This window comes from Trichoderma camerunense (assembly GCF_050948025.1).
Source record: "Trichoderma camerunense strain CBS 138272 chromosome Unknown V8C40scaffold_7, whole genome shotgun sequence".
In the NCBI taxonomy this organism is placed as follows: domain Eukaryota; kingdom Fungi; phylum Ascomycota; class Sordariomycetes; order Hypocreales; family Hypocreaceae; genus Trichoderma; species Trichoderma camerunense.
Genome location: NW_028145363.1, coordinates 406,501 through 433,733, shown reverse-complemented (window position 1 = coordinate 433,733; position 27,233 = coordinate 406,501). Strand labels below are relative to the sequence as shown.

Here is a 27,233-nt window from a genome sequence, read left to right as displayed (position 1 = left end):
TCAGGGTCGAGCGTTCGAACAAATGATGGCGTCAACATTGTCCAAGTGGCCCGAGCTTCGGTCATAAATCGTGAGGCGTTGCCCACTCTCTCGGTATCTGTGGGAACACAGACGGTGGCTCCGAGAAAGAGTGTACCGAATATGTCCAAAATGCAAACGTCAAATACGTAGGCAGCGAATTGGAATGCTCGCGTAGACTTGTTCATGCTGAACTTTTCAGGGTGGCGCAATAGTGAAGTGCAAATGGCGTCGTGCGGCATGACCAGACCTTTAGGTTTTCCTGTAGAGCCAGAAGTATAGAGGATGTAGGCCGCATTGTGAGGCTCGGGCTTCTTGTAATTGCTCAATTCACGATAGTTTTTAGTGGTTTTGGGAGCATGCGTCAACAGGGAAGAGGCAACCTGGAGGGTGTGCTGAGCCATTCCTTCACATGACGGAGCCGTAGATGGTGAAGTGATTATCACTTTGGCATTGACCTCCTGAATCAAGGCCAATCGTCGTGACTCCGGATGCGAAGGATCAAGTGGCATAAACGCACCACCAGCTTTCAAAATACCGATCATAGCGATAACGGCCCATATAGATTTCTCCATACAAAAGGGCACAATTGTTTCCGGCTGGACGTTGTATTGCAAAAGCTGATATGCGACCAGGTCAGAAAGACGCTCCAGAGTAGCATAACTAAGTGACCCTTCCGAGGAGTACAAAGCTTCATCATTGGGACATGATTTTGCTTGTTTGGAAATAATATCATGCATACAATGTTCTTCGATCATGACTTCGTGGTCATTCCACTTCATGCTCTGTTGAAGATCCCAAGGCCCTGCTATGGCCACATCACGAAGCAGCTTCTCTCTGCCTAGAGATACCAGCTGCTGGGTGATGTGGTCAAGCTGATGAGTTAATGCTAGGACCTGCGATTCAGCAATGACATTTGCATCATAGACAAACTCCAACTCGATGCTATCATGGCCCAGGTGGCATTGGAGATTGAGAGGATAGTTGTAATAGTCTTCCATTGACCTCCATGCGAGCCGCTGCTCTGCTCTTGTGGAAACAAGTATTGCCTCATCCGCATCAAGTCCGCCCGTTATTTCCTTTGGCTGGACGACCATGAGACTGGTAAAGCTGCAAGCGTCTTTGGCATCTGAGCTGAGTTTAGCTATATTCTGTAGCCCAAACTGCTCGTGCATCACCATTTCAGTTGACTGCCTCTGAACATCACCAAGAAATTCCGACAATAGCTGGTCTGGGTTTAACCGGATCCTGATGGGGAGTGTAGCAACAACCAGGCCAAGGACATTCTCTACACCTGCAAGTGGAGCATTTCGGCCAGAAACCGAAGCACCAAAGCAAACATCGTCTATACTGCAGTATCGTGCCAAGAGAATTGCCCAAGCAGCGCGAAGATACGTCGCTGTGGTAATGGCCCCGTTGGTTGACTTTGGGACTGTGATTTCCCGTGCGCAGATACCCATTTTCCTTTCGGAGTTGGTGATGATAAAGTCATCTCTCGGTAAAGGAAACAAAGCGCGCCTTGCTCCAGATAATTGTGTTTTCCAGTACTTCTCTGAACTATTCAGGTCAAGTTGAAGCGTGTACTGCACGAAGCTGGAATATGAGCCCAGCGGCGGTACTGCAGTATTAAAGTATATAGAGTGGAACGTCTTGATCACAAGAGCTAAGGACCACCCATCGAACACTGAATGATGCGTAATGAAGACAAAATAGCGATCGCCATTGTCATCATTGATGAGTGCGAGACGGCAAAGCGGTGACCCATGAGACATGTGGATGTTACTCGCAGACCTTAGGAAATCATCCATGTTCTGATTGTCCGTCGATTCCCACTGCACAGGCTCTTTGACAATAACTTGGAGTGATACCATACTGCTGAGCTGAACAATTCTGGTGCGCAGATTGCTACAAAGAGCAACTGTATGATCCCAAGAAGCCTTGAGGTGGTCAATATCAGCATTTCGCGCAACCTTGAATACCATTTTCGCGATATATGCTCCTGGTTGTTTCGCTGTTAGTGCCATTAACCCTTCCTGTAGCTTGGTGCAAGGAAATGCATCTTCAACAAGATCCCAGCTAGCCAGACCGCATTGCTTGAGCAGTTCTGCTCTCATAACTGAGTCTGTCTGACATTGCTTGACTAAGTCGAATGGTTCAACGCGGGAAACCATGTTAGAATCTCCGTTCATCTTATCAGCGGCGGCAGCAACTTTCCACAGTCTTGGATCGTCGAAGACGTTCTTGACAGTGAGTGAGATTCCAGCTTGGCGGGCATCGGCCACAAAATGTATCACAGCGATGGAGTCACCGCCGATTTGCAAGAAACTATCATCTCTTCCGATAGACTCCAGTGGCATGTTCAGCCTTTTCGCCCAAATGGCTTGCAGCTTACTCTCCGTTGCTGTCTCTGGTGGATTCTTGACAGTGTCAACTAGTGAATAAGTGGACAGGCTCTCAGAATCAAGCTTTTCGAAATGATGCTTCAAGGTGCGTCTGTCCAACTTGGTCGAAGTAATCGATGGCATATATCTGCATGGGACAAATAATGAGGGAATCATGTATCTTGGAAGGTTCACAGATAGGTGTCCAATCAAGCCAACAATTTGGCTCTTCAACTGGCTTGTGACTGGGAGGAACATGGCAGCATCTCCATCCGCAGCGGTGTCAGCTGTAGTTACCATTCTTGTCTCGGTACTGAAGCAAAAGAAGGCAATCAAGCTCGAACCAGCCTCTGTATCAATTTTATCCACCATCAATTGCTGAACCCCGTCAAGACATGCTTTAATCTGGTGCTCCACTTCACCCAACTCAACTCGAAGGCCTCGAATTTTAATTTGAGTGTCCTTTCTTGTAACAAATGCAATCGTTCCATCTGAGTTGTATTTACACAGATCACCAGACTTATAAAATCGATTCCAGTGGTCTAAATTGCTGTTGGGCGCCCAACTGGGCAAAGGCTTGACTGTTGTTGATTCGGTTTTGGCAGGATCTGCTAGATATTCTCTGAGTAACGTTGGTCCTTGGATAACCACCTCACCGATGGTTCCAAAAGGTGCTAGGCGATGTGGATTCTCTGGATCAACAAGCCAGCAGAAGCCACCAACAGGTCTACCAATCGTCAAAGGAGAGTCATCAAGAGATCCGTATTCGTGCAGTGTACTAAAAACACAGGTCTCAGCAGGGCCCCATCCGTTGATGAGGCGAACCTTGCCAACCCAGGTCTCTAATATATCGCGGCTCACAGCCTCGCCAGCAAGAAGCAATAGCTCAACGTCAGGTATATCATCCGAGTTTAAAGTGCGAGAGAATGAAGGCGTAGAATATACCCAATTGATCTTCATCATGCAAATATACTCAGCAAGTCCATTCATTCTAACTTCTTCAGATGGCACACATATGCAAGCGCCAGCAATCCATGGGCCGACGGTCTCTCCAATTGACATATCAAAGACGTATGATGCAAATTGTAGAACTCGGACATCCGACGTCATTCTGAGCCGTTTGGTGACAGCAGTTTGACTGGTGCAAAGAGCCCTGTGCTGCATAACGAAACCTTTAGGGGTTCCTGTACTTCCAGACGTAAAGAGAACGTAACAAGCATCACTTGGGGATACCGTCCGTGGCTTCTTGTTACTTTGTCTTCGCCTTAGCAGCATCTCGTCAAGAGTAGCAGAAACTTCAACGACATTGTCGACTAAATCAGCACAAAGAGGGGTGTTGTTAGGCGAGGCTAACGCAAGCTTTGCCTCTGTCTGCATTACAACCTTCTTATGGCGCTGGAGGGGATGAGAGGGGTCGAGAGGAACCCAAGCAGCCCCGGCCTTGTTGATCGCTAAGATGGATACGAAGAACCAAGCAGATTTTTCGAAACAGACATGAACAAGATCGCGTGCCTGAACCGCACAGTTATCAATGAGGTAGCTTGATAGTCTATCAGCAGCAAGATTCAGCTGGCTATAGGTTAACGTCAAATCGGATGCATGAACGGCCATCGCGTCCGGTCTCTTCAGAGCGTGATCTTCAATAATTTGATGTAAGCACGATGAAACAATATCTGGCTCTTCGCTATTGCATTCTATAGCACGTTGCAGATCCCACGGGCTGGATACTGTTATGGACTTCAAAGGAACATCATCTTGTTCAAGGAGCTGTCGAGTAACATGCTCGAAATGGTAACATAAAGCCTCTAATTGTCCTTCGGTCAAAACGTCGTTATAATAAGTGAACTCGAGTTCAACCGCATCATCTCCAACGCGAGTTTGAAGAACTAACGGATAATTGAAGTAGTTCCTCATGGCTTCCTCTGATATCGCCTTTTCTTCTATGCCTTGTTGAAGAATCGAGTCCGACGAGGAGTAAGCTGCTGAGGAGAGATGTTGCATTGGTTGGATAACAAGTAAATTAGCAAAATCACAAGCTTCCCTAGCACTTTGCCCAAGCTTAGAGATATTCTGTAGTCCAAACTGTTCATGAGCAACCATTTTAGACGCATGTGACTGAATATGCTGAAGAAATTCAGAAATCAGCATTTCCCGATCAATCTGAACTCGGACAGGTACAGTCGCAATCATGGGCCCTGGAATTTCGTTCAAGCCGGGGACAGGAGCTTGTCGGCCAGACAAGGTCATACCAAAGCATACATCGTCATTGCCGCAATACTGAGCAAGAAGAAGAGCCCAGGTGGCGCGAAGAATGGTTGCTGTGGTTATTGCTGCTTTTGGGTTCTGGAATGGTATGGATTTCTTCATCACGCAATCTTGAGATTTTGCAGTTATAGAAGCGGCAGGGAATTGGGATCGCTGTGATCCCTCCAATTCTTTCCTCCAGTATTCGCGAGAAGAGTCGTAATCGAGTGACCCAATGTACCGAATGAAGTTCGAATATGGTGGCAGAGCCTCTATGCTAGAGTTCGTGCTGAGATAGGATCGTTGTAAAGCATCAAGGACGATTTTCATACTCAGACCATCAAAAACAGCGTGATGAACAATCCAGATGAAATAGGTGTCACCGTTCTCCTGGTGCAACAACGTGTTTCGACTGAGACGATCTCCATAGCTCATAGAAACGCTTCGAGTCTCGTTCAAATATGTATTCACGTCGGTATTTGAAACAGGGGCCTCCCATGTAGTATCAGTTGTGACGACAGCCTGCAATGCTTCCGAGTTAACCAAGGCTATCCTTGACCGTAGACTGCCGCAGAGCCTGATGACCGCGTCCCAAGAGGCCATAAAATGGTCAATGTCAACATGCGGCATTAGCTTGTAAACCTGCCGATGAATGTAAGATCCAGGCTGCTTAAGTCCAAGTGCCATAAATCCCTCTTGAAGTGTTGTGCAAGGATAAATATCCTCAATTGTTCCGACGTCGAGGTTGCACTGTTTCTGCATCTCGGTTTTGATCTCATCCATGCCGTCTTGCGGAATCAAACTGAATGGCTTAGCATATCCCAATTGTTCAGCATCATCGATTGAAGCAACAGCGGCCATCTGTGCCAGCTCGGGATTCTCCATGATGTCTATCGGGGACAGGGAGATACCATGTCGATAAGCAGTTGTGGCGAGCTCGGTCATCGTAAGAGAATCACCACCAAGGAAGAAAAAGTTATGCCGCCTGCCGATATCTTGGATACGGATCTGAAGCACATTGCGGAGTACATCTGCCCAAAGAGCCCGCAGGATTAACTCCAACTCAGTCTTTGGTGTTTCCTCAGCTGGGAGGCTCGCAGTCGTCATCAATGTGGCTCTTGTGATGATTTGAGCCCGTCTATCTTTTGCCGGTAATGGCATTTCGTTGGTATCCAAGAGACCGCTATCATCATGATTGCTGTAATTCCATGGGTATTGAGGCAGTCCAGAGATTGCTTTCCCAGTGAACAATGGACCTAACTTCAACACCACAGAATACTGCCAAAGCCGACCAATCGCCGATATGAAGCTTGCCAAACAATCTTTCTCTCTAAACTGGGATGAGATATAGTTGCATGGCACAGAGTTGGCAAAGCATATTTGTGAAAGTGGCCCAGAAAGAGTTGAGTGTGGTCCAATTTCTAAGAACAAGCTGTGCTGAGGGTATGTCTCAAGAAGAGACAAAATTGCGGAAGAGAAGCGGACAGGCGAGATCAAGTTGTTCACCCAATACTTAGGGCCGAGGTCTTTGGCAGCATTGAAAATGCTGCTGTTAACGCTCGACACGAAAACGGCCTTTCTCGTTCGCTGCTCTGGCAAGGCAATTCTTTCAGCCTCTAAGAGACCCAGAAGTTCAGTAGAGACTGATTCCATGTGGTGTGAGTGAAAAGCTGTGCCAACATGCAACTTTCGCGTGGTAACTTGCGGTCTAGACATTTTGATCGATGTCATGACTTCCTCTATCACATCGCGGTCGCCGGAGATTGTCGTGCTCGTGGGGCTGTTTTCACAGGCCACAACGACGCCTTCACGCAAGAACTCTTTCGTCTCTTTAGCGCTCAGACCTGTCACCGCCATGATTCCATCGGATGTGCTCATTGCAGCCGCGTAGCCATAGTAATATGCCGTAACAATTGCGCCCTTCAGAGTGAGAAAACCTGCGGCGTAGGCTGCTGCAATCTCGCCGCTGGAATGGCCGACTACAGCCTCTGGAGTAGCTCCCAAACGCTCAAATTGATGGAAAAGTGCGATCTGCAAAGCGGTAGACAACGTACAAGCTATTTCCACAGAGTTGATTCGACATAGAGGGTCGCTGGATGATCGCTGGATTTCCTCTTCAATCGTCCACGAAGGCGGGGTTTTCAGTTGACGCAAGATGTTGTCCATGATTTTAATGTCATCTCTGAATCCATCGAACTGGAAAAGTTCTTTGCCCATGCCTGCCCACTGCGCTCCCTGGCCACTGAATACCATCGTGATGGAAGGAGGCTCAGCCGGGCATTTCGCGGGGTTCGCAGTACTCAGGCATTCTCCGTCGACTCCGAGAAGAGAAAAGGCGCGGTGACTGAATGCTTCTCGTCGTAAAGCACGAGTAAAAGCAACATCAGAGACGAGTTGCGGGTGTGCCTTGGCGAAATCATGATGAAGCTGTATCTGCTGGTTCAGAGAGGTCGCGTTGTTTGCTGAAAAGAGGACAACTTCTGTGCGAGAGTGGTTCTTGTTTGCTGAGGAATCGTTACATGTATTTTTATACGATTCAAGGATAACGTGGGCTCCAATGTCTGCAGTTCCAAGATAGCTGATGCTGATTCTTTCTGCTCGACCAGATGGAAATTCGCGTGGCTTTGCAAACGCACTGAGCTTCCGACTTTGAGATTGACCTGTGCGATTATGTAAACATTTTGTCTCCCCAACTACCAGCAAACATTGCTCTTCCAGATTCTTACCTTTTGATGCAGCTGGGATAAAAGGCAGAATTGTTTGATGCTTTATGGAAACCATAGCCTTGATCAAACTAATAAGGCTCGAAGCACTTTTTGAGTCGCCGAAAGCATGGCGAGAAGAGCAAAGGGAGGCATCGCTCCCTCCGAAAACGCGTTCAAGAGCAGAGAGCTCGATCTGGTTTCCAGCAAAACCAGCATCGTAACACTACATTTGTTAGTTTATCACTTCCTCCAAGATAAAAGCGAATTACTTATTTCGACAGGAAAAATCTCACCTCAATAACTGCTGTATCACGTGGATCCAACCCAGCGGCATCGTAGGCCTCGCGGATCATGTCTGCATAGACACTTGCTCCTGAATTCACGGCTTCACGAAACTCATGGCCGTCGCATGTGTTCGTAGCACAGATGACGGATTGAATCGGGTTTCCATCGCGAACTGCGTCATTCATTGGCTTGATGAACACAGCCACCACGGCTTCTCTCTCAGCATCATCCTCATCCGCATCCGCGGCGGTCATCAAGTTGATGCCCGCAACGAGAGCAGCTTTGGCATCGCCATTCTTGATAGCGATACATGCTTCATGAAGCGCCAGCAGTGATGCGGAATGATCCGCATCTTCAATCATTACGCTGAAATATCATTGATGGTTAGCCACCGCGGGTTGATGAAAACGAGGATTGAGTGGTTCAGCTCGAGGTTTGGGCTGTGCTTACCTTGGTCCTTGAAAGTCATATTGTTTGGATACATAGTCCGCGATAGAAGTGTGTCTGACCTCTTTCGATTCGAATTCTTCATTACTAGGCATTGCCAGATAGCAAGCTACAGACGCATCCTTTCCGCGATAGCTGACCTCGCATGCATCTTCTAGGCATTCACGCGTAACTTCGAGGAGTTTCTGGCCATATGGTCCAAAATTGATTGGCCCCTCGGTGGTCGTGAATAAGGATGCATCAACGGAGTTGTGGCCTTCACTTAATCGGCTGACATGCACATCACGCCCTTCATTATGGGCTCCAGGTGCAGAACCGCGGGCATCCGCGTCACCGGCCAATAAATCCCAAAACTCCTCGGCGCTGCGGATTCCACCCGAGAGTCGCATACCAACTCCGCAGATAGCGATGTGAAACTGATTCGAAGTTCCATTTTGGCTCTTGGAGGAGTTGATAGAGCCATTGATGCTACCTCCAGCCCCAGCCTCTTCGGCCGAAGACATGATTCCAGACATATTAAAGATTGTAATTAGTACGTTGAAGCAAATTAATTAAAAATGGACAGTAAATTCAACCGGAATCGTATATGTATCGACCAAGACGCTTGCTGGACCAACTAGGTGGGAGGATGGTGGGCATCAAATGGTATAAAAGGGAAGCTCTTTGCAAGGATAGACAATACAACTCTTACTCCTACTACAAGTACTTCGTAATACTTGGTGATATTACTGTCAAAGCAGGCCAAGGCCTAGCCAATGATGGTACCCTGCTCTCCAAGTCAGTCAATGTCTCACAGAGTTTTCAACACTTGCGAGGATGCGGCCATGCTCAGGTGCACGGGTAGAGCCCCAGTCGACTTACCGCCATTGTCCCGCGCGTCAATCCCTTTGATGAACAATCATTCAGGGATCTAAGACCAATCCAACTGCAGAACTTCGATACGTATTCATGATACTTGATACAGTCGAGGGCGGTTGCTTCAAGCCCGCGTACAAGCACACCACTACAACACTACAAATACCTACTTGAGTGATACACTCGGAAGTAAGATAATCCACAGAATATATGCAAACTTTGAAAGAGCCATCCAAAAATGCGTATTGTGCAAAGATGGAGCTTCTGACGACCGCTGATGGCAGCTTTTGAGAAGGCACGCAATCTCGTAGGAGTATGTCCTAACGAGTATCTCCTATTGGTGAGGGCGGCACGGCGCTTACCGGCGGGCTACAATCCGCCTCACCGGAAAAAAGAAAGAAAACGCGGGAGAGAAGTGGAAATACCAATTACTATCCAGTGTCCAGGCTATGAGGCAAAGATCCTATAGGTCAGAAGCGATGTGCCCCTGCGCAAGTATGCATAGGTAGTGCCTCTTTCTTAACCCACTCTTTTGCATCTTGCGTAACAAGGACAAGATCTACCAGATTTTACTGTAGCAATGCCAGTCTACCCTTGACTTGAGTCTGATCTTTCAGAGTGAATGAGCCTATGAACTATACGACGCAATAGATTATATGGTGAGCTTCAACAAGTTTTTCCTCATGCATTCGCTCAGCTCTCATATAGAGCCACCACCCAAGATGATGATTGACACCTTGGGGGCTAATATAGGGATGGAAAAAGACTGATATTCACATAACACTTCTTTTTACGTTTATTCCATGGAGTGGCTGCATGGCGCAATTTAAAACAATATCGTCCAACAGCTGAAATGAGTGGCCAAGAGCCCTCCCTCGGGGTGATCAGTCGAGGGAACTCAGCTTGGCACGCCCCCTTGCATGCCCTCTACTAGTATACTTGCAAGCAAATCACAACAATATATGGATTACAGAGCAAGGAGTCCTTCGTACAAGTTTAGACCTTGTCTTTCTAAGTAGTGCCACAAAAGCCGTAGCTCAATCCAACCCGGGGATGCTCACGGCAAGTGTCACCTTACAAACCCATCCGCACCAGGATTTCCGTGTGTGAAAGACGACATAGAAAGCTTCATTACTATGAAATACTCATAGTCACGTCATCTGATACAAACGATACCCAACGGCGAGATATTAAATAAGCCCTGGATTTAGCGACGTAGCATTGTGTGGTACATAGCGTCGTATAGGGCATATCATGATCATATCCATTAGCAAAGAACAACATAACTACCGGGTGACTGGTCATAATTAGTCAATCATTCACAGCCGTCTGAGTGATTGGATTTAGCCCCCATATATGTAGTATAATACTGCCATTTTCATGGCTCTTTTAGTATACAGGTAGGAAGGTAGATGACGTATTTGTATGTAGTAGAGAGGTATGGGGTATAGACTAGCTCAGTATTTCGATATCATACCGCGGCGTGCCTTGATCTGGGAAGAATGCTACTCATGCACGATTTACGTGATCACCCAAAGGAGGTAGTATACACTTGCATACTTAGTACCCAAAAGAGGCTGAGGCAGTCGTGGAACCCGGTTCAGCTGCTCCGTCTCCATTTCTGGGCCACTTGTTCCAGGCGTTCGCTTGTCAATCTCAGATATCATTTTACTTAATCTTGCACGAGCCGTGAGACAGAGATGTCACTAATAGCGCCCAATTGGCCGGCGTTCGCATGCGTCACAACTGTCTCGGACATCGGATAGGACCACTCATACTTTGTCTCACAAGGGCATCAATCAGTCAGTGACGGTTCTCGCCTGGGCAAACCGTACATTGGTCAGCCAGCAGATGAGCTCATTTAACATTCCGGTCGGCGGGTGGCTGATGTGACTCTGGTATTTGCACGGACAACGTCCGTGATTCTCCGTTGCAGGCCAGGGAAGTTGAACGGCTCCGGCGCGTTATGGGTGGCTATCACAGATCGAGTTGTTCAGCTCTATTGGTGCGCGCACGGTCAAAGGTGTAAGCTATAGGGGCTGTCGCCCTGCATAAGGCTACATGTAAGTGTAAGTGTACATACATGGATCCCCTGCTGCGGCAGCTACGCGTTTTCTAGGCTTGGTCGTGAGTTCTTACTATTCAATGGACTACTACTTCCTTTGCTGATGGGTTGTTGTCAAAACTTACATCAGTTACATGGAGTAGAGCGGCAGTTGCACAGTGGACACGGGACTGTCCGGATATTTCGGTTGGTACACCGCTAGGGCTCCTGCAGGCTGGATTAAGCCAGGGCGGCCTGTCTCTGCCCGTTGACGTTTTTTGTACTCGAATCGGTGTTTGGCTTTGAGACACGCATCAACCTAACCGTCGCCACGCGTTAAGCGTAATTACATGTAGCACCCACGGCAGTACTGGTAGGAGGTACTGTACGGTACGAGGACGTGAAATAGGCAGCAATGATGGGGCTGGGCACTGATTAATGGAAATGAATCATCAGAAACAGATTGTGAATCACAAATAATACTCTGTACCTTGTCATGATGGGCTATCTGGCTTACAATTCCGCTACATCTACCCTAGCAAGGGGGTGACAGATTAAACAGGACCGCAAAATGAATAAGTGCACATATTTGTAAAACATGAGCATCCATTATACCGAATGTTGATCACTTCTATATGCGTTTATTTCTGGCATGTGTGCCAAAAATCTCTCCAATCCCCGTATTTTTGACACCCCCTTGCCTAGAATCCGGAACAATTGTAAAAATATGGACAAAGTATAGAACAAAACACTGAAAGAAATTGAAAGAAACTATCAATTTGTTGTATTGAATCATTCAACTGGTTACTTATTAAATTTTATTGGTGCGTTTGTTGTCTGCGACAGATAGGTAGTGAGTACATTTGTCACTTCAATCAAACCGCTGATTCGAGTCGCTCAAGTCTACTCGTACGTAGCTAAACCACAGCTGATGACTGAGACAGCCGCAAAACAAAGTCCAGCTATCTGGTAGCTATGGAGACTGGGGACAATCCACGAGGCACTGTTTTTCTGTTGATTGGATTAATGAGAATTGTCTGTGCACCCCAAGGTGGCTATTCAACGCCCCTGCGTAGAGTTAGAGCTTCAAAAGCGGATGTAAGGGATCGCCGTTTATTTACTACTACAGGCATTTACTTGTCAAGTAACAGATGCTTGTTCTTTAGATATCTGCCGTTTTTGTTATTTTCTGTTACTATAGCTATATATAGTTCCAGTATATTACTATGACTATTTTCGTCCAGTAGTCAGTGCAGTTTGTAACACTTGACCCCGGAGAGCATAATTAGGTGCTGAATAGGGATTCTATTCCAGGCAGGAAAAAAAGAGAGTTCATAGGTAGACATAACTTCCTCTAATGCATCACCCTTGCTCTAGGTCAAATGGATATTAGCTTCCATATTAATTCACAATAATACGGGATTCATCTTCACACCGCACATCGCCTTCACAAACGACATTACACACTTCTGAGGCATCCCGCCATCATCGAAGAGGCGCAATTGAGCACACCTCACGTGCCATTTGTGTGATGCATCTTGTCATGCGACTAGTCGTTTGTGCGGAGACATATTAATTGTTCAATACGACTTTTCTATGATGTTCAATTTAGTTGGCTCATCCAAGATGCACTCTGCATTCTTCCTAAATGTCTCTGTATGTCAGCCTTGCAGATATCACCAAACTGATGGGGTCCGAGTGCCTCCCCAAACTTGACAACACATGTAAATAGGCACTCGGATGACATTCATATGGCTGGTCAAATGATCAGTGATTGTATGGCGTGCATATTCCAAACGCCCAATTTTGACTTCTTTGCTACATACTGAAGCGATTTGAAGGACATTATGCTCTGTAGACGAGCTATAAGAAGCCATCGTCGCTCAACGATTTGGCAACTTTTACCACATCACGTCTATCCATAAAAGAAAGCTTGCAAATCTATCTACCAAAGCCATCAAAATGCAGTTGTCAGGTATTTACTCATATTTGCGCACGCAGCCGCTATATAACTAACCTGACAAGTCGCTCTTCTCGGTCTCTTCGCCTCTCTTGCCGCTGCTAGCGCTGTTCCTACTTCCCAAGACTCTACTTCCGGTGTGGACCAAGGCACACAAAGTGTCTGCTTCATGCAATGTGCAGTTTGGTACTCATGGTGCCGGAGAGACCCCCATAATTACAGATGTGGCAGAGATGGAGGATTTGTCTATGACAAGCGAAATACAGGTTGTGAAGAGGCTTGTGGTTGTCTCTGTGATGCAGGCTGCAAGGACCACCTTTGTGAAGCCCCGGATGAGAGCGAATAATTTAAGAATACGTATTTTGGAAAAGAGAGGCTGTATGACAAAGAAATCTAATATCATATGCAATCGCTATTTAGTGAATGACTGCGCACCAGCCTTTGAGCTTCTATAGCCTTGGCCCTTTTTAAGTGAATGAAAATCTGAGAACCCTCTAGGATTTTGTAATAGCTTTAAGCCTTGGATTCGTTATTCGTGGACTCGTCGAATGTATGAAGAGACATAGCTTTGGGCTCGTCTCGACCAAAAATGAGACCGGGGTGTCCAACGCAGAGGCAGAACGAAGCGATAACGACCAGGCTAAAGCAAATGTCAATCCGAGTGCGCTTTATCGAGGGAAACGAGATCTGGTACTTACACTCCCTCAAGGCCAATGAAGAGGCCTTGATCCGTGATTAGGTTAGAGTGAACGTAGCCCTTGCTCAGCTCGTAACAACGGTATACGCAACGCGTGAAGATGAGAAGAATCGCGGCACCCAGGAAACCCAAAAAGACGCGCATTCTTGTTCCCAAAGGTGATGAGGGCTTTTTGCGGACATAGCGAGCCACGTAGTCGATGAACAAGACGCTGAAGAAGAACAGGCCGCCGACCTGTAGCCCCAGACCAGTCATGGCAATATCGACACCGGTTGAACTACCGCCAGAGCTGACTACAGATATGGCACCACCGGCAGCTTGGAGAATAAGGCAAACGATATCGAGAGGGATAAAGATCCAGTAGAATAGCTCGGGCTTGATGCGTGAGACTTCAGGGGCTAAGAAGTTTATGCTGTGGCAGGTGTTAGCCGGTGATCAACGATAGTTCGATCAACAGTAGACTCACGTCTTGGATAGGGTAATGTATATTCCAGCAGTGAAAAACACTGGAGCAATGGTAATGAGGACGATCTGGTCCATGAAACCGCCGAAAGAGAAAGGGTTATTGTAGAGGACAAGACGGCCGGCGTAGCCTCCAATCTCAACTAGGCACCCGAAGATCATGAGGGTCATGAAATTCCACTGGCGCCAACGAATGCCAAGAAATGCATGGATACTGATGGCTATAGCAAAGAGGGCTATGAAGACGGAGTTGGCAGCGATGGAAGGTCGATACTTGTAGACACTCCATTCGACAGGGCAGACATCGAGAGTACAATTGGCCAGTGGGCCGAACACAACATAGCCGCCTGGCGTCCCGGGTATTCCCTGACCCGGAGTCGTCATGATGGATAAAATTGAAGTCGAAGTATGGTGATCGATGCGAGTGTAGTTCGTACTGCTGGAGATGGCCGTGTGGGCGGCGCGAAAGGGGGAGGACGGCAGTGCTGCCTATATAGGTGTGTCGTGATTGCGATGAACTGCTTCGAGAGAATAGGGCTTGTGTAGGCGACGAAAGAATGCCCAAAGGAGTCTGCAAATGGTTTGAGGTTCCTGCCTCTGAAGGATTTTGCCTAAATTATATTGAATCCTGATAACGTTCAATTTATATCCTGAACAGCGTCTTCCAGGCAATCAAGTTCGACACGACAGCAAACGGAGTAGCGGCGAAACAGAAGCACGACCAACACTGAAATGGAAACTGGTATGTGCTGACGGTGGGCTGTGTGAATTGATATAATTCGATTAGGTGCAAAAGGAGAGTGCCCTGATTACAAAGTGTGATGTAAAATCTCTGTTTTATTGTGCTGGCATCTGTCAAATATGAGCAAGTTGCGCCGATGCTCCTGATCGGAGGGACGGAGTAACTTTTGAAGGTCCAGATCGTTAGTCCCATTAGTTACGCAAGCTGCAGAATGCATATCAATAAAGACACAAACAACTTGGTTTATTCTTCCGCTTCTAAATATTGATTAGTTTTGTCTACGCACTCGATGCTGCCTCTCAAGCCATCTGTCGTAATTGCCAAACCTTTTGCGCAGTAAAGATTCGTGATATGAAGCTCCGTTGCATCGATTTTGTAGATCGTATCTCCGGCCCAAGATTTTGCTGCTAAACGGAATACGGGGCAACACGGGATTCACAGCCTCCTTCAATTTTTTTTTCTCTCCTGATACCCAAGTGGGTCAGGCCAATGATAGGAGGATTCGTATTTTCGTATCTCTTCATGATTGGCATTTTGGAAATCGTTTCAGCCCATGACTACCCAAGACGCCACAAGCCTCAATATTTTGTCAATACTTGGACGCAGCAGGTGTCGTGCTGAACGGGTGCCAATCTCTCTCGTGGCAGTCTAGGATTCAGATCCGTACAGGATTTCAATGCTTGCAGTGCCTAATCTGGAACGATGCCGCGAAGAAGGTGCTGCGATCCGCGGGAATTATTCGTGGTGCCTAATCTGGAATGATGCTGCGAAAAAGGTGCCAACAGCGGGAAAATACTTGGCCTTCGTCCATTTGCTGTGTGACGACGCAACTAAATGCGGCTGAAAAGCGAAGACGCGCAATGTACATTAGGCCATAGAGATTCCCCGCGACTGTCTTGGCAAGGTTAGCCATTTGGATCCTGAATGGACTGATATCGCATGAAGCGTTGATCCTTCGTTGAACTCTATTTCATGCTCTGATTGGTGTTTGATGAAGGGCTGATGTTGTATATAATCTCATGATGAATCATTGACATGCGGCTGAAAATCTCCGTGCTGGCAAGGCGCTCCTAGGCCACTGGTTCGGTGGTATTCGGCTGAATCCGAATTACCGGGGGTTCGATGCAGTTTGGATCCTCCTGGCAGCAGCCACTGGGCTTTGCAAGCAGAACGTTATAGCGTGTACGTTCCATCATATTGACAGCCATCAACCTTTGCCCACAGGTCAGTTTTGCTGTTTGAAATAGCCGTTGAACTCAACTTTTTGGATCTCTATCTCACCATTGATGAATGTATTTTAATGTAGACCATGCTCTCGAATTGTCGTTCGGAGTGCTATGATTTCCCGACACCGAGCGGGACCTAATCATATATTCGCGGCAGCCAAGTGCTGACCTTTCCGCCATCAAGATCTAGCAAGATCTAGTGCCTCAAGCCGAAAATTCGCGAAACGCCTCAGGAAGTATTCCAACCTAAGAGGAATACCAGCGCTTTACTGGTCGCGATATTCCCCACAAGACTGTCAGCCTTATGTTCCGGCAATCTATACTCCTAACGTCTACCAGGGTCCGGGTATATGTAGTGTGAAGGATGGCGGAGATTGCGGGAATCCTACGCGATATGCAAGATTCCATGTACAGATTCAGTTGCCACTTACTAGTGATGGCGTATCTCTTCGGAAGAACGCTGTCATTGTGATCGATCTCTCGGCCGAAATGTCCTCGCAACCGGTTCACGACTCAGCATACCCGTTCAGGTACCGAATAGCTCTTTGGACGCCACCATTTGAAAGCGCAGGAGTCTCGGCTGCCCTTTCTACTAATCGTTATCTTATCCCTGCGCGCTCTTGCCAGGGAGTGAAGAGATTCTGGAAGGAAGAATCGCATCCATGACATGAGTCATAATGATGGTTACTACCTGCCTACATGTAGGTAACGTAAGTGGATTGTTCAAGCTGGTAGGGGGCGGAGGTATGCCTGAAGTTTGAGGCCAGGTTCATGAATGTTCTCAGATACATCTTGGTGGGCTGTTGCTTGTGACGAGCACCGTTGCGTTGCGTCGCGTGCAAGCATTGAAGGAACATGCCTCCACCTTGGCACAATCTAGTGTTGCTAACCTAAGCAGCCCTTGCTGCAAGTTATCTTTGGCTGGCGTCTCTATTTGAGTGGCAGCCATGCAGCCACGAGATGCTGTCCAACCACATTTCTCGCGGCTTCCTGCATCCTTTTTGCCCTCGTGATTAATTATTGATGCACGATCAATAATCATTAAATTTCGGTTGTTGAACGTTGAACAGCCTTTTGGGTAACATGCAGTCTTTAGGCTGTCACACACACACACACACGCACACACGCACACATACAATGAGCTTCATGGATTGGTCTTGACAATATTAAAAGATGGTGTTTATCAAATACCATTCGATTGTCCAACTACTAGTTGACGGTACGGGGTGTACGAATCAAAGAGATGTCGGAGCAATGCCGGATACAGCAACATTGTCCACTGGATGTATTCTCGATGGTTCTAAGAACATGAAGCTGAGATACTCGAAAAGTGCTAGCTGTTCCGCTCTTGATGGTGGCGAGCCCCAATCAGGGGCGATTTAGCGCTTGAATCAGTGCCGAAGATGGGCCTCGGCTCGGCATCCGGGCTTCAGGAATCTCTCCTTGTCGTCATGCTCGTTGTCACTCTCGATTAATAAGGAGGAGGGAAAAAATTGTGCCAATGTACTTCATTTAAAAACTGATTGAGTCGTTTACGTTATGGATGCATGAGGTCATTTGTCTTGAGGAGCGGAGTTTTGATTGTAGAGTTATTATGTCTGCTTGTATAATCGTTCCGTGGCCCTTTTGCGGATGTTGAAGGTGAGGATCATGCATGCTTACGCCTTGTTCATCCAATAGGAACAGACAGGAATTATGCTGTCAGACTCACAACATAGATGTGCCTGTATTGTAACAGCCAATTTGCTACACAACTCCGCGACTATTAACAAGGTCCGAAACATGGACCGTTTTCTCTTTCAGCATGAATTCGCTGCAGAACACAAGTCCGCGATTACCAATCAGGTCACTGCCAGCAGATCGGACACTAGCGAGTCAAAACAAGAGCGATGGCGGAACAGCCGCGGCGCGGCGCAAACGGGAAACTGTCTGAATCTGTATCTTCACCGAGACTATCTTTTTGCGAGGGCTGCGTGTATGTACATGCCGTCCAAAGCAAAGTGGTCAAAAGTCCAAGGATCTACGGAGTGTTGTACATAACATGCCGCTTCTCTTTTTCCACTCCTTTCCTTCTAAAACTAGTCCCGGGCTTGAGTCTCCCCTTGCGGCTCGATCCATGCCATCCATGTCTTTGTGGCTGCCGCTTCTCGACACCGAAAAACACCTCGGTATCTTCGCCTCTCCCCCATAATTATGCAAAGACGGGACTTAGTGAGCCTGCAGCCGGGCTCTTTTCTAAAAGAAGGACTCGGCCGGCCGGCCGAAAGACACAAAGGTGCATCTGCTCGGAGCTGCACTCGACGGCGAAAGCGAACTCCGCACCGGAGGAATATCCCCATTGCGAAATGGCGGGCCCTAGTGGCTTTGTGGGGAGCCGCTGGTGACGGGATTTTCTCAACGTTCTGTTGCATCGCTGCGGTTTTGGTTTTGGTTCCCCTTGCCTTTGACGTTTCTCGATAGAGCCAATGCAGGAGTTTCCATCCCTGCGGGCCACGTCCCACGTCCTTGTCCCGAGGCCATCGACACGAAGTTTGAATTCTAATTGCTAAGCACAACGGACCTGTGTAGTACGACACGACTCCAGGCAATGCGGGTCTCCGTGGACGGTCGGATTCTCCATGTTGCTGTTTCAGACGCTGAATCCCTAGTTCAATGGAGCAAACACCCGCTTTGAGGCCGTCGCCGCCGCCGCTGTCGATACTTGCTAAATGCTAGCTGGAGGGTCGGCCACGCTTTAGGCCACCTAGAGATGCGAGTATAAAGACAGCTGTGCGCCTCCAGATTTGTTTTTTCGAGTCGTTGAATCTCAAGCTAGATCATTCCCATCTCTACTAGCGCATCACATCTCAAGCCCCTTACGACAAACACCATCCTTCACCTTCACCTTCATCATGGCTGTAGACAACCTCTCCATCGTTCTCGCCGAGCGGCCCACCGGTGAAATCGTTCCCGGCACCACCTTCAAGCAGAAGATCTCTCCTGCTCCCACCTCAGCCGACATCAAGGATGGAGAGATCCTCGTCGAGGCTCTCTACCTCTCTCTGGACCCGGCCATGCGAGCCTGGTTGAATGGTAATTCACATTGTCCTTGTCGCATTTTCTGCAAATTCTAACACGCCATTTTCAGATGTCCGATCTTATGTGCCCCCTGTCCAGATCGGCGAGACCATGCGTGGTGCTTCCGTCTGCCGCGTTCTTGCTTCCAAGAGCAAGCAGGCCCAGGCTGGCGACTACGTTTGCGGCTTCACTGGCTGGACTCAGTATGCCGTCCTCCGCGAGGGTGCTTTTGAGCCTTCTTCCAACTACCCCGGCCTGAGGGAGCCCAAGGACATGCTGTCAGTCCTCGGCATGACTGGCCTCACTGCTTGGATCGGCATGACCAAGATTGGAGAGCCCAAGGCTGGCGAGACTGTTGTTGTTTCCGGTGCCGCTGGTGCTACCGGCAGCATTGCTGGCCAGATCGCCAAGATCAACGGCGCTCGTGTTGTCGGTATTGCTGGCAGCGCCGATAAGTGCAAGTGGCTGGTTGAAGAGCTCGGCTTCGACGTCGCCCTGAACTACAAGGATGCCGACTTCAAGGAGAAGTTCAAGGAGGCCACTCCCAAGTACATTGACGTCTACTTTGACAATGGTAAGCAAATCCGCTATCACGCTTGATACAAGAACCTCCCGCGCTAACCAATGTCTATTCAGTTGGTGGTGAAATCCTCAACATGTGCCTTGCCCGCGCAAAGGAGCACGCTCGCTTCGTCATGTGCGGTGGCATCAGCCAGTACAACAGCGAAAACCCCGAGGGTCCCAGCAACATCTCCAGAGTCATCAGCATGCGCATCAAGATGCAGGGCTTCATCGTCTTCGACCACATCAAGGACTACGGCAAGGCTCGCCAGGAGCTTTCCCAGTGGGTTTCCGAGGGCAAGATCAAGAAGACCGAGCACATTCTCCCCGGCGGCCTCCAGGTTGCTGAGCAGGGACTGGTTGACCTGTACAAGGGCTCCAACACCGGAAAGCTGCTGGTCGAGGTCAAGAACCCCAAGGAGAACCCCTCCAAGTTGTAAAATGTTGCAAGGAAAGATGAAGAAGAAACAAAATACCCCCCGAGTTAATGAGTTCAATAACGATGAACAGAAATGTATATAGTTTTGTATGATCTAGACGCATTGGCAGGCAGCGAATGATATTTCTATTTCTGCTTACCTATCTTGAGCTCTATTCCAACGGTGAATGAATGGCTTGTTCAATGGAACCGAAGACACTCATGCCGGGTACTGATTCTAGGATCTTTCTAACAACGAGACTAAATTCTCTGACGCCATGATTGGCCATCATTCGCCCCCGGCACTTTCAAAGAGCTTCACGGCGTGGGTTCAAAAGAGCTCAATTCAATTCTAACTCAGCTCCACACAGTCCGGTTCTAACCGATGCATCCCACCTTCAACCACCAATTAACGATCATGAACACCATCCCTAGCTCTTTTTCTGCAATTTAGCTTAGCCATATCATTCTGTTATCGTAACCGCAATCGGACACTAAGCTCCGTCTGTCTGAGAGCTCTTTTTTATTATTTTTCTAATTGCGACAGAATCTGGATTTTCCTTCTCCTCGTTGACATGGTGGTTGATTGACGTCTCTTTGTCTTTAATTCTCGCCGGCTCGCTTGCTGTTCAACAGTTCAACAATGGACGACACTGTGGCAAATCGAAGCCCATCTGACAAGGATGATGCTGTTGCCATGGTAGGCGAGGTGCGACATGCCATCGATCCTATCGTGGAAGCAAGAGCCATCAGGAAGATTGACTGGTTTCTGATCCCAGCAATGATATGCGGATGTCAGTTTTTCCCTCAACTTTTTTACAACTCACAGCCGGGTTGAGACAGTTGACTGCAACGACGAGAATAAAATGACATGATACTGACATGATTTTGTATCCGCAGATGGCCTCGTCTACTACGACAAAGCTATTCTCGGCTCAGCTGCCCTCTTTGGCATGACCACAGATCTCAAATTGAGTGTCGTTGACAACTCAACTGTACCTCCTACTGTCGACACCAGACGCCTCAGCTGGGCCACCTCGCTCTTCTACTTTGGCATGCTGGGAGGTCTGTACCCTATGACATTTGCTCTCCAGCGCTTCGACATGGGGAGAATCCTCGGAGTCGTGGTCATTCTTTGGTCGGCCATCTGCATGCTCACTGCGGCAGTAACATCCTGGCAAGGCCTCTTTGTGCAGCGTTTCTTCCTAGGCTTTGTGGAGAGCATCATCCCGACGGGCTTCATGTGCATCGTTTCGGGATACTACACTCAGTCCGAACAGTCGCTACGGCAAAGCTGGTGGTTCAGCAGCACTGGGCTGTTTACCATCATTGGCGGAGCGCTCAACTACGGTTTTGCTCAGATCACTGGCGGAGGATTGAAGAGATGGCAGTACATATATCTGTTTGGTGGCGCACTCACATTCTTCTTTGGGCTCTTTTGCTTCGCGCTGCCGAATTCGCCGGTATCGGCTTGGTTCTTGACTGCTGAAGAACGATTCGCGGCCGTAGAAAGACTCCGCTACGGACAAACTGGAGTGCGGTGCACGAAGTTCAAGTCATCTCAGCTTAAAGAGGCTCTACTGGATATCAAAGTTTACCTGATCTTTATCATGATGGCGTCTGCATACACAGTCAACGGCGCAGTGAGCGGCTTTGGACCCCTTATCGTATCGACATTCGGCTGGAACACTCTCCAATCGATCTTATTCCAGTTTCCTCTGGGCGGGCTATGTTTCATTGTAATTCTGGCCACCGGCTACATTGGTTCCAAAGTCAACAATGTTCGCATTTTTATGCTCATCTTTACCTGCTTGCCCGTTATCGCTGGTTGTGCCATCATCTGGAAAAGCACCTGGAGCCACCATGCTGCCGCTCCTATTGTAGGATACTCTATTACGGGTTTCTTTGGCGGCACAGTCAGTCTCATCATCACTATTGGAATGGCTAATGTGGCCGGCCATACGAAGAAGAGCTTCATGGCCGCGACAATCTTTGTTGCATACTGCGTTGGAAACATTGTTGGCCCGCAACTCATCTGGTCACAGACCAAGAGCCGACACTATCCTGCCTTATGGCTTGGTTTAATAATATGGTATGACGATCTAGCCGAAGCGATGTGCACCTTCATTAAACAATTGGCTAACTTGCTGTGTATAGTTACATTATTTGCATCTTTGCATCGACCACATTGTACTTTGTCCTACGAGCTGAGAACAAGAAGAAAATGGCCTTGCCTGAAGATGAAGCCGAGCGAGCAAAGCTTGCGTTCCAAGACCTCACGGACAAGGAGAATCCGTACTTCCGCTACGTTTACTAAAAAAAAGAAAATTGTTTGCGATTGGAGGATATTACGTCGCCTCTCTTATAGAAATGATACCCGACGGCTGGCATTGTTCTCATAGGTTCCGTTTAAGTACTATGTCGACATTGATAATGTTATACATGATCTAGCTATATACGTATTTTATCTACATACCCCTATTAATATCAATCCTATACAGTAAAATCCATCCAATCATAAAAGTCCATGCATCACGCCAGCGGGTATATAGCTCGTTCATCGTGTCCATCAACGCTCAAAACACTCGTGTAATGCTTGGCCCAACCCATTCCACCACTTCACACTGCTTTTCTTTACGAAATGCGTCGAGTCTATCCTTGAGCCAGCCCGATTTGAAATCTACCCACTTGTCGTCTCTCTGTTCCGGCTGTCGCGCTTCTCCATACCTAAAGGACCGCGCGAGAACGCATTCCTTTTCGTCCCTTCCTCTCCAATTCCACTGAACACAGGTGTTGTCTTTTTTGCACGCCTCCTCACATTTCTCAAATGAATCAATTCCTTGGTCCGGGCCAGACTTGGAGGCATCCCAGTCACCATTATCCCAGTTTTCCAAAATACCTTTTGTGCCAGGCTGATGAAAATTCCAGTAGTCGGAGTATAGTAATGGGCGCTATAGATAAATGTTAGATCTTGACCCTTGAGAAATCGAAGCAAGGGGGAAACCCTCCACATACATTTTGCTTCCTTTGCCCAAACTCCCATTTCCAAACTTCAACCATGTCCTTTGGCGTTGTCTTGTGCAGCGTCATGATAGGCTGACACCAATAACGATCGCTGAATGGAATTCCATGCAGTGGGTGAGGATTGAACATAGGCCAATAACCTTGCAAAGCCACGCCATTATTCCACAGAGTCCATCCAACAACACTATCGCCGCAACACTCGTCTTTGATCAGCTCTATCCACTCTTCACTGACTGACGGTCCACTGTATTGACCATGCGGTGACACGTCACGGTGTATAAGCGCCTTGACCGCTGCGCGGCTGAGGGCAAATCCCGGGCCACCATTGGCAAACCAAGTTTTGAGATCGTCGCGGCTCTGATCATGGCGTCCAGGCGACGGGGAGCCCATGTACACCGGGGTATCGGGATCGAAGGTTGAGATGAACCGGTATACCGTGTCCCACACGACATATCTGCAAAACAGCATGGTTAGCGCCTCCATCTCCAGCATTCCATTTGCTTAAACGTTGACATGTACGTACGTATCGGTCTCGTAGAAGAAGTAAAACGGCCTGTCTGGTCGCAACAGCCAAGCACGCTCTATCTGCGGTAGAAACTTGTACCTGTCAATGATCCAGCCATTGACGCGCTTCGTCGCCTCTTTATCCTTGTCCAGCGTGCCGTTCTGCCTCAATTCCTTCTGCAAAAGATAATTCCCAATATCTGGGTTATACTCTTGATCGTAGTACTTGGACGGAAGATTCGCGAGAATGTCGATGGCAGTGTGGTTGCGGATGCGCTCGTCGAGATCGGAGAAGATGAGCAACTCGTCGGGTCGGAAGCAGGCACTGACGCTATCTAATTGCGCATCGAGCTTTGTGCGATCCTCGCCATGGCCAATCTTGAGCACAGGCTGGATGAGACTGAGCAGGTGCTTGGGAAACGTTGCGCAAAGATCCTCGGTGGATTTGTTGGTAGGATCGAGAGACACGGGATCGTAGTCGCTAATTGTCTCGTATGGATAATAGCCGTCCGGTTCGTCAAAGCCCATAGGCCGCAGCAGCACTGGCGTAAAGACATCACGCTGTCGGCGCCAGAGAAGCCCAAAGGCGACGAGGAAGAAGACGGTGACGCCGATGAAGATGCGGATCAGGCGTTTGTTCAAGAGGAAGAGCCCGATATGCTGCGACTCCGCAGGCTTGGGGAAGAGCGCCATTGCTGTCTGCACATGGCCTTAAGCCTTGCACAAAACCAGAACCAAGGCAGAGACGCGAGAGCTGGCCAAAAGTCGAGACGCACTTCGTATTCCGCGATCCTTTTTCTTCCCCCACAGCCACAATTCAAGACTGGGATTCCATTTTTTGGCGGGATGTCGCTGGTGAGGCAGCTTACTATGCCTAGATGGGGTAGGGTCTCTTGAACCCAGTACATACGAGCACTCGTAATGGGTCATACATTTGTAAGTATTGTATACCTGTCAACTTGAGCGGCGTTCGGGATAATTTAACGTTGATTGGAGGCATTGCCACAGCAAGAAGCCAAACCCCTTTGTTTGGTTGAACGTCAATTGACGTGGAAAGTTTATTTGACAACGGGATTTTGATAGAATTGAGTCAATTGCAAGTTGCAATTGTATGACAACCAAAGGAATCAACTCAAAGGCGCCCTTGCAGGTTGTTGACTTGGGCATTACATTACCAACTAATCTCAGTAATAACGCCAATCCCTACATGTATGGGACACACGATCTGTTGCACCTCAGAGCTTCATGTCCTGCACAATGTACGGGGTAAGCATGCGTCGCTTACACTGCATATCACAACACACAAGCCAGAAATTAAGGGTAAGACATGGATTTTATCTGACAACTCGATTGAAAGATATCAAAATGCCATGCCGTAGTGGTCACGTCTTGCTGTAGAGAGCCTCTTTGTCGCATTTTGGGAAAAGATGTTGCAGGGGCAGTGAAAGAGGCCCGCGTTAGTGATTTTGCTCAAGGGACACCCCCAGCTCCCATATCCAAAACGATATCATGAGTAGCGCAGTTTGCCAGATCATCTGGCTACAAATGGGGGATTTCCTGCCTCAACTGTATTTATTAATAGCGAACATGACTACCTTTTGTGGTTTGAACAGATTTCACAAAAAAAGTCCGTAGCGTCAATAGCGTTTGTTCTCTGCGGGAGTCCAAGAACAATCACAACACAATGTGCTTCTTCTTTCACATTTTCACTGAGAGAAAAAAAGGAACCATTTTTTCTCTAATGATGTTTATTTTACTTTCAGATATCCCTGAGAAAATTCGAGCCTGGGAAAGGTACTGAATGCAGAGGTATGTAGGCAATTTTCCCATGCCGCTGCACACATTTCCACTACCTCTCACCTATTCTCTTGTTCTGGCTTCCCACAGGTTTAGCCTACGCTATCACTCACTCGCCCGGAAACAACTCCGATGTTCTGCGCAAGTTGCATTCGACGGCGCTATTCAGCAACGGATCAGATAACTTTAATGCCTTTTGACGTGACCCACGAGCCACCATATGGAGCGAGATCGGCAAGCTATCCCGGTCTCAAGGAGAGTTAAAGGTTTGCTCCCCATCCTGGCTTCCTTCGGATATACATGCCGCTAATGGAAGCTATTGAGTAAATTTGACCAGCTCTAGGTGCTCAACACGAGGTTCATCCCGTCTTCCAAGCTAGAGTGTCAGCCTTGGTTGGCCTTTGCACGCTCGGTATCGCCAGATTTTGCGACTAGAGAACGATTCCACCGAGTCTAGTCATCGCAAAAACGAAGTTTTGCTGGATTCCTCGGCCTCCGTGCGCCACATGCCAAGATTGCTATCACTTTTCATCATGTCAATAGTTCCAGACATGGCCTCAAAAGAACCTTCAAAAGCCGTTCTCGAAGCTATAAATATGACGAATAATCCCTTCATCCTCAAGCATGCATTGTCGATGCTATACAACTTCTCAGAAATAGCGAAACATTAGCTCTCAACAGCCTAACCATGGTTCAAGTAGTTCTCCCAGCGCTCATCCCAGACATCCCCAAGGTCTACGATGTCTACTTCAACGCCTTTCAAAACGACCAAATGGGGAAGATCATGCTCGAGATCCTCTTTCCAGGAGTGATCGACGAAGAGTTCAAGAAAGCGCACGCTGCTGGAACACTGGCCTACTGGCATACCAGCGGGTCCCAATACACTTTCAAATGTGTTGATACGAGCACTGGAGAGATCATTGGCATGGCTCTCGGAGATGTCTACCTATCAGAGCGATCAGAGGAGGAGCGGAAGAACCACGGGGTACCCTGGCTCATAGGAGAGCAACGCGAGAGGGCGGAAAAGATTCTGAATCCGTTATGGGAGGTGAGGGAAAGATTGTTTGGAGGCAAACGCTATATCTGTAAGTCAATTTACCCATGTTCGGTCCACATTTTCAGCCTCAGCTGTTGGCGATGTTGCATGCCAAGCGAAACAACTTTCCCACTAATGACACCCGAACTTTTGTTTAGATTGCCACGTTATCGGCATCGACCCGAGGCATCAAGGACGCAAGGCCGGCGCCTTGCTCGTGCAATGGGGACTGGATCTGGGTGAGAGGGCTGGCTTGCCCGTCTACTTTGAATCATCCCCTTCGACAGTCGGCTTGTACAAGAAGATGGGCTTTGAGCTACTTGACGAAAAGATTATACATAAAGCTGAAGTCTTGGGGACTGAGGAAGATATCGAGGTCCCTCTTATGATCAAAATGCCGTCTCTTGCCGGAGGAATGAGCTTCGCAGAATGGAAGTCCAAGGGATATCCTGAATTTGGAGGCTCGGATCTTGCACCAAAACTAGCATAGAGGGTGCAGGATGTTGGCATTAATAATTCATTTTCTCATAGCCGGAGTTAACATGTACTCTGAGATAAAATACTACTCTAATTCATTGCATTTGGCTCTCAAAAGTGGAAACAAATACGGCACCTACTAGCAACCTGTACAAGGACATGAGCTGCCAAGTAGAGATGGATGCGCGATTATCAGATCATCTGATAATTTTTCTTGGTCCACATTTGATCAAAAAACATCCCTGAAGTTGCATCTGCTAGCGTTAGACCAGCGGCCAAGGATTCTCTCTCCA

The 27,233-nt window shown here is 48.0% G+C and overlaps 6 protein-coding genes across 6 annotated transcripts in view; 3 read left to right on the top strand and 3 right to left on the bottom strand.

Moving 5' to 3' along the window:
- The window catches only part of V8C40DRAFT_286635 (uncharacterized protein), a gene marked incomplete at both ends in the record, with an annotated part of 50,101 nt that extends 41,506 nt beyond the window's left edge, over positions 1-8,595 (bottom strand). The window contains 17 exons of the mRNA XM_083222551.1: positions 21-691; positions 725-803; positions 837-875; positions 915-1,067; positions 1,110-1,152; positions 1,183-1,536; positions 1,567-1,575; positions 1,810-3,353; positions 3,396-3,694; positions 3,725-3,794; positions 3,825-3,948; positions 3,985-4,083; positions 4,117-4,514; positions 4,659-7,303; positions 7,370-7,571; positions 7,642-7,999; positions 8,084-8,595. Coding sequence (XP_083074101.1) covers positions 21-691; positions 725-803; positions 837-875; positions 915-1,067; positions 1,110-1,152; positions 1,183-1,536; positions 1,567-1,575; positions 1,810-3,353; positions 3,396-3,694; positions 3,725-3,794; positions 3,825-3,948; positions 3,985-4,083; positions 4,117-4,514; positions 4,659-7,303; positions 7,370-7,571; positions 7,642-7,999; positions 8,084-8,595 — 7,599 coding nt within the window. The remainder of the gene's footprint in view (positions 1-20; positions 692-724; positions 804-836; positions 876-914; positions 1,068-1,109; positions 1,153-1,182; positions 1,537-1,566; positions 1,576-1,809; positions 3,354-3,395; positions 3,695-3,724; positions 3,795-3,824; positions 3,949-3,984; positions 4,084-4,116; positions 4,515-4,658; positions 7,304-7,369; positions 7,572-7,641; positions 8,000-8,083) is intronic.
- A 4,828-nt stretch (positions 8,596-13,423) lies between these two features.
- Positions 13,424-14,611, bottom strand: V8C40DRAFT_201422 (RTA1 like protein-domain-containing protein). Its single transcript, XM_083211986.1, has 3 exons — positions 14,103-14,611; positions 13,638-14,048; positions 13,424-13,579 (listed from the first exon to the last, which is right to left on the bottom strand). The coding sequence occupies exons 1-3, from the start codon at positions 14,480-14,482 to the stop codon at positions 13,453-13,455; spliced, it is 918 nt and encodes a 305-aa protein (XP_083074100.1). The 5' UTR covers positions 14,483-14,611; the 3' UTR covers positions 13,424-13,452.
- Positions 14,612-18,349: 3,738 nt separating this feature from the next.
- Positions 18,350-20,242, top strand: V8C40DRAFT_242395 (NADP-dependent oxidoreductase). The gene is made up of 3 exons (XM_083215212.1): positions 18,350-19,138; positions 19,194-19,697; positions 19,760-20,242. The coding sequence occupies exons 1-3, from the start codon at positions 18,958-18,960 to the stop codon at positions 20,122-20,124; spliced, it is 1,050 nt and encodes a 349-aa protein (XP_083074099.1). The 5' UTR covers positions 18,350-18,957; the 3' UTR covers positions 20,125-20,242.
- Positions 20,243-20,562: 320 nt separating this feature from the next.
- On the top strand, positions 20,563-22,612 carry V8C40DRAFT_242394 (major facilitator superfamily domain-containing protein). Its single transcript, XM_083215211.1, has 3 exons — positions 20,563-20,896; positions 21,003-22,194; positions 22,260-22,612. The coding sequence occupies exons 1-3, from the start codon at positions 20,746-20,748 to the stop codon at positions 22,417-22,419; spliced, it is 1,503 nt and encodes a 500-aa protein (XP_083074098.1). The 5' UTR covers positions 20,563-20,745; the 3' UTR covers positions 22,420-22,612.
- Positions 22,523-24,454, bottom strand: V8C40DRAFT_242393 (uncharacterized protein). The gene is made up of 3 exons (XM_083215210.1): positions 23,650-24,454; positions 23,118-23,580; positions 22,523-23,053 (listed from the first exon to the last, which is right to left on the bottom strand). Exons 1-3 carry the CDS (start codon positions 24,321-24,323, stop codon positions 22,679-22,681), a joined length of 1,512 nt encoding a protein of 503 aa, XP_083074097.1. The 5' UTR covers positions 24,324-24,454; the 3' UTR covers positions 22,523-22,678.
- A 1,409-nt stretch (positions 24,455-25,863) lies between these two features.
- V8C40DRAFT_201384 (uncharacterized protein) lies at positions 25,864-27,017 on the top strand. The gene is made up of 2 exons (XM_083211985.1): positions 25,864-26,512; positions 26,622-27,017. Exons 1-2 carry the CDS (start codon positions 26,116-26,118, stop codon positions 26,951-26,953), a joined length of 729 nt encoding a protein of 242 aa, XP_083074096.1. The 5' UTR covers positions 25,864-26,115; the 3' UTR covers positions 26,954-27,017.
- The last annotated feature ends 216 nt before the right edge of the window (positions 27,018-27,233 follow it).

What these genes read in the sequence shown, in the direction of transcription:
- V8C40DRAFT_201422 (XM_083211986.1), bottom strand. Translation starts at nt 14,482, where the DNA reads ATGACGACTCCGGGTCAGGGAATACCCGGGACGCCAGGCGGCTATGTT. An exon ending in TACATTACCCTATCCAAGAC is followed by an intron (nt 14,049 to 14,102) that starts GTGAGTCTACTG and finishes CACCTGCCACAG; the next exon opens with CATAAACTTCTTAGCCCCTG. An exon ending in TTCATTGGCCTTGAGGGAGT is followed by an intron (nt 13,580 to 13,637) that starts GTAAGTACCAGA and finishes CATTTGCTTTAG; the next exon opens with CCTGGTCGTTATCGCTTCGT.
- V8C40DRAFT_242395 (XM_083215212.1), top strand. Translation starts at nt 18,958, where the DNA reads ATGGCTGTAGACAACCTCTCCATCGTTCTCGCCGAGCGGCCCACCGGT. An exon ending in CATGCGAGCCTGGTTGAATG is followed by an intron (nt 19,139 to 19,193) that starts GTAATTCACATT and finishes CGCCATTTTCAG; the next exon opens with ATGTCCGATCTTATGTGCCC. An exon ending in TGACGTCTACTTTGACAATG is followed by an intron (nt 19,698 to 19,759) that starts GTAAGCAAATCC and finishes ATGTCTATTCAG; the next exon opens with TTGGTGGTGAAATCCTCAAC.
- V8C40DRAFT_242394 (XM_083215211.1), top strand. Translation starts at nt 20,746, where the DNA reads ATGGACGACACTGTGGCAAATCGAAGCCCATCTGACAAGGATGATGCT. An exon ending in CCCAGCAATGATATGCGGAT is followed by an intron (nt 20,897 to 21,002) that starts GTCAGTTTTTCC and finishes TTGTATCCGCAG; the next exon opens with ATGGCCTCGTCTACTACGAC. An exon ending in TGGCTTGGTTTAATAATATG is followed by an intron (nt 22,195 to 22,259) that starts GTATGACGATCT and finishes TGCTGTGTATAG; the next exon opens with TTACATTATTTGCATCTTTG.
- V8C40DRAFT_242393 (XM_083215210.1), bottom strand. Translation starts at nt 24,323, where the DNA reads ATGGCGCTCTTCCCCAAGCCTGCGGAGTCGCAGCATATCGGGCTCTTC. An exon ending in TTCTTCTACGAGACCGATAC is followed by an intron (nt 23,581 to 23,649) that starts GTACGTACATGT and finishes GCTGTTTTGCAG; the next exon opens with ATATGTCGTGTGGGACACGG. An exon ending in TTGGGCAAAGGAAGCAAAAT is followed by an intron (nt 23,054 to 23,117) that starts GTATGTGGAGGG and finishes ATTTATCTATAG; the next exon opens with CGCCCATTACTATACTCCGA.
- V8C40DRAFT_201384 (XM_083211985.1), top strand. Translation starts at nt 26,116, where the DNA reads ATGGTTCAAGTAGTTCTCCCAGCGCTCATCCCAGACATCCCCAAGGTC. An exon ending in TGGAGGCAAACGCTATATCT is followed by an intron (nt 26,513 to 26,621) that starts GTAAGTCAATTT and finishes ACTTTTGTTTAG; the next exon opens with ATTGCCACGTTATCGGCATC.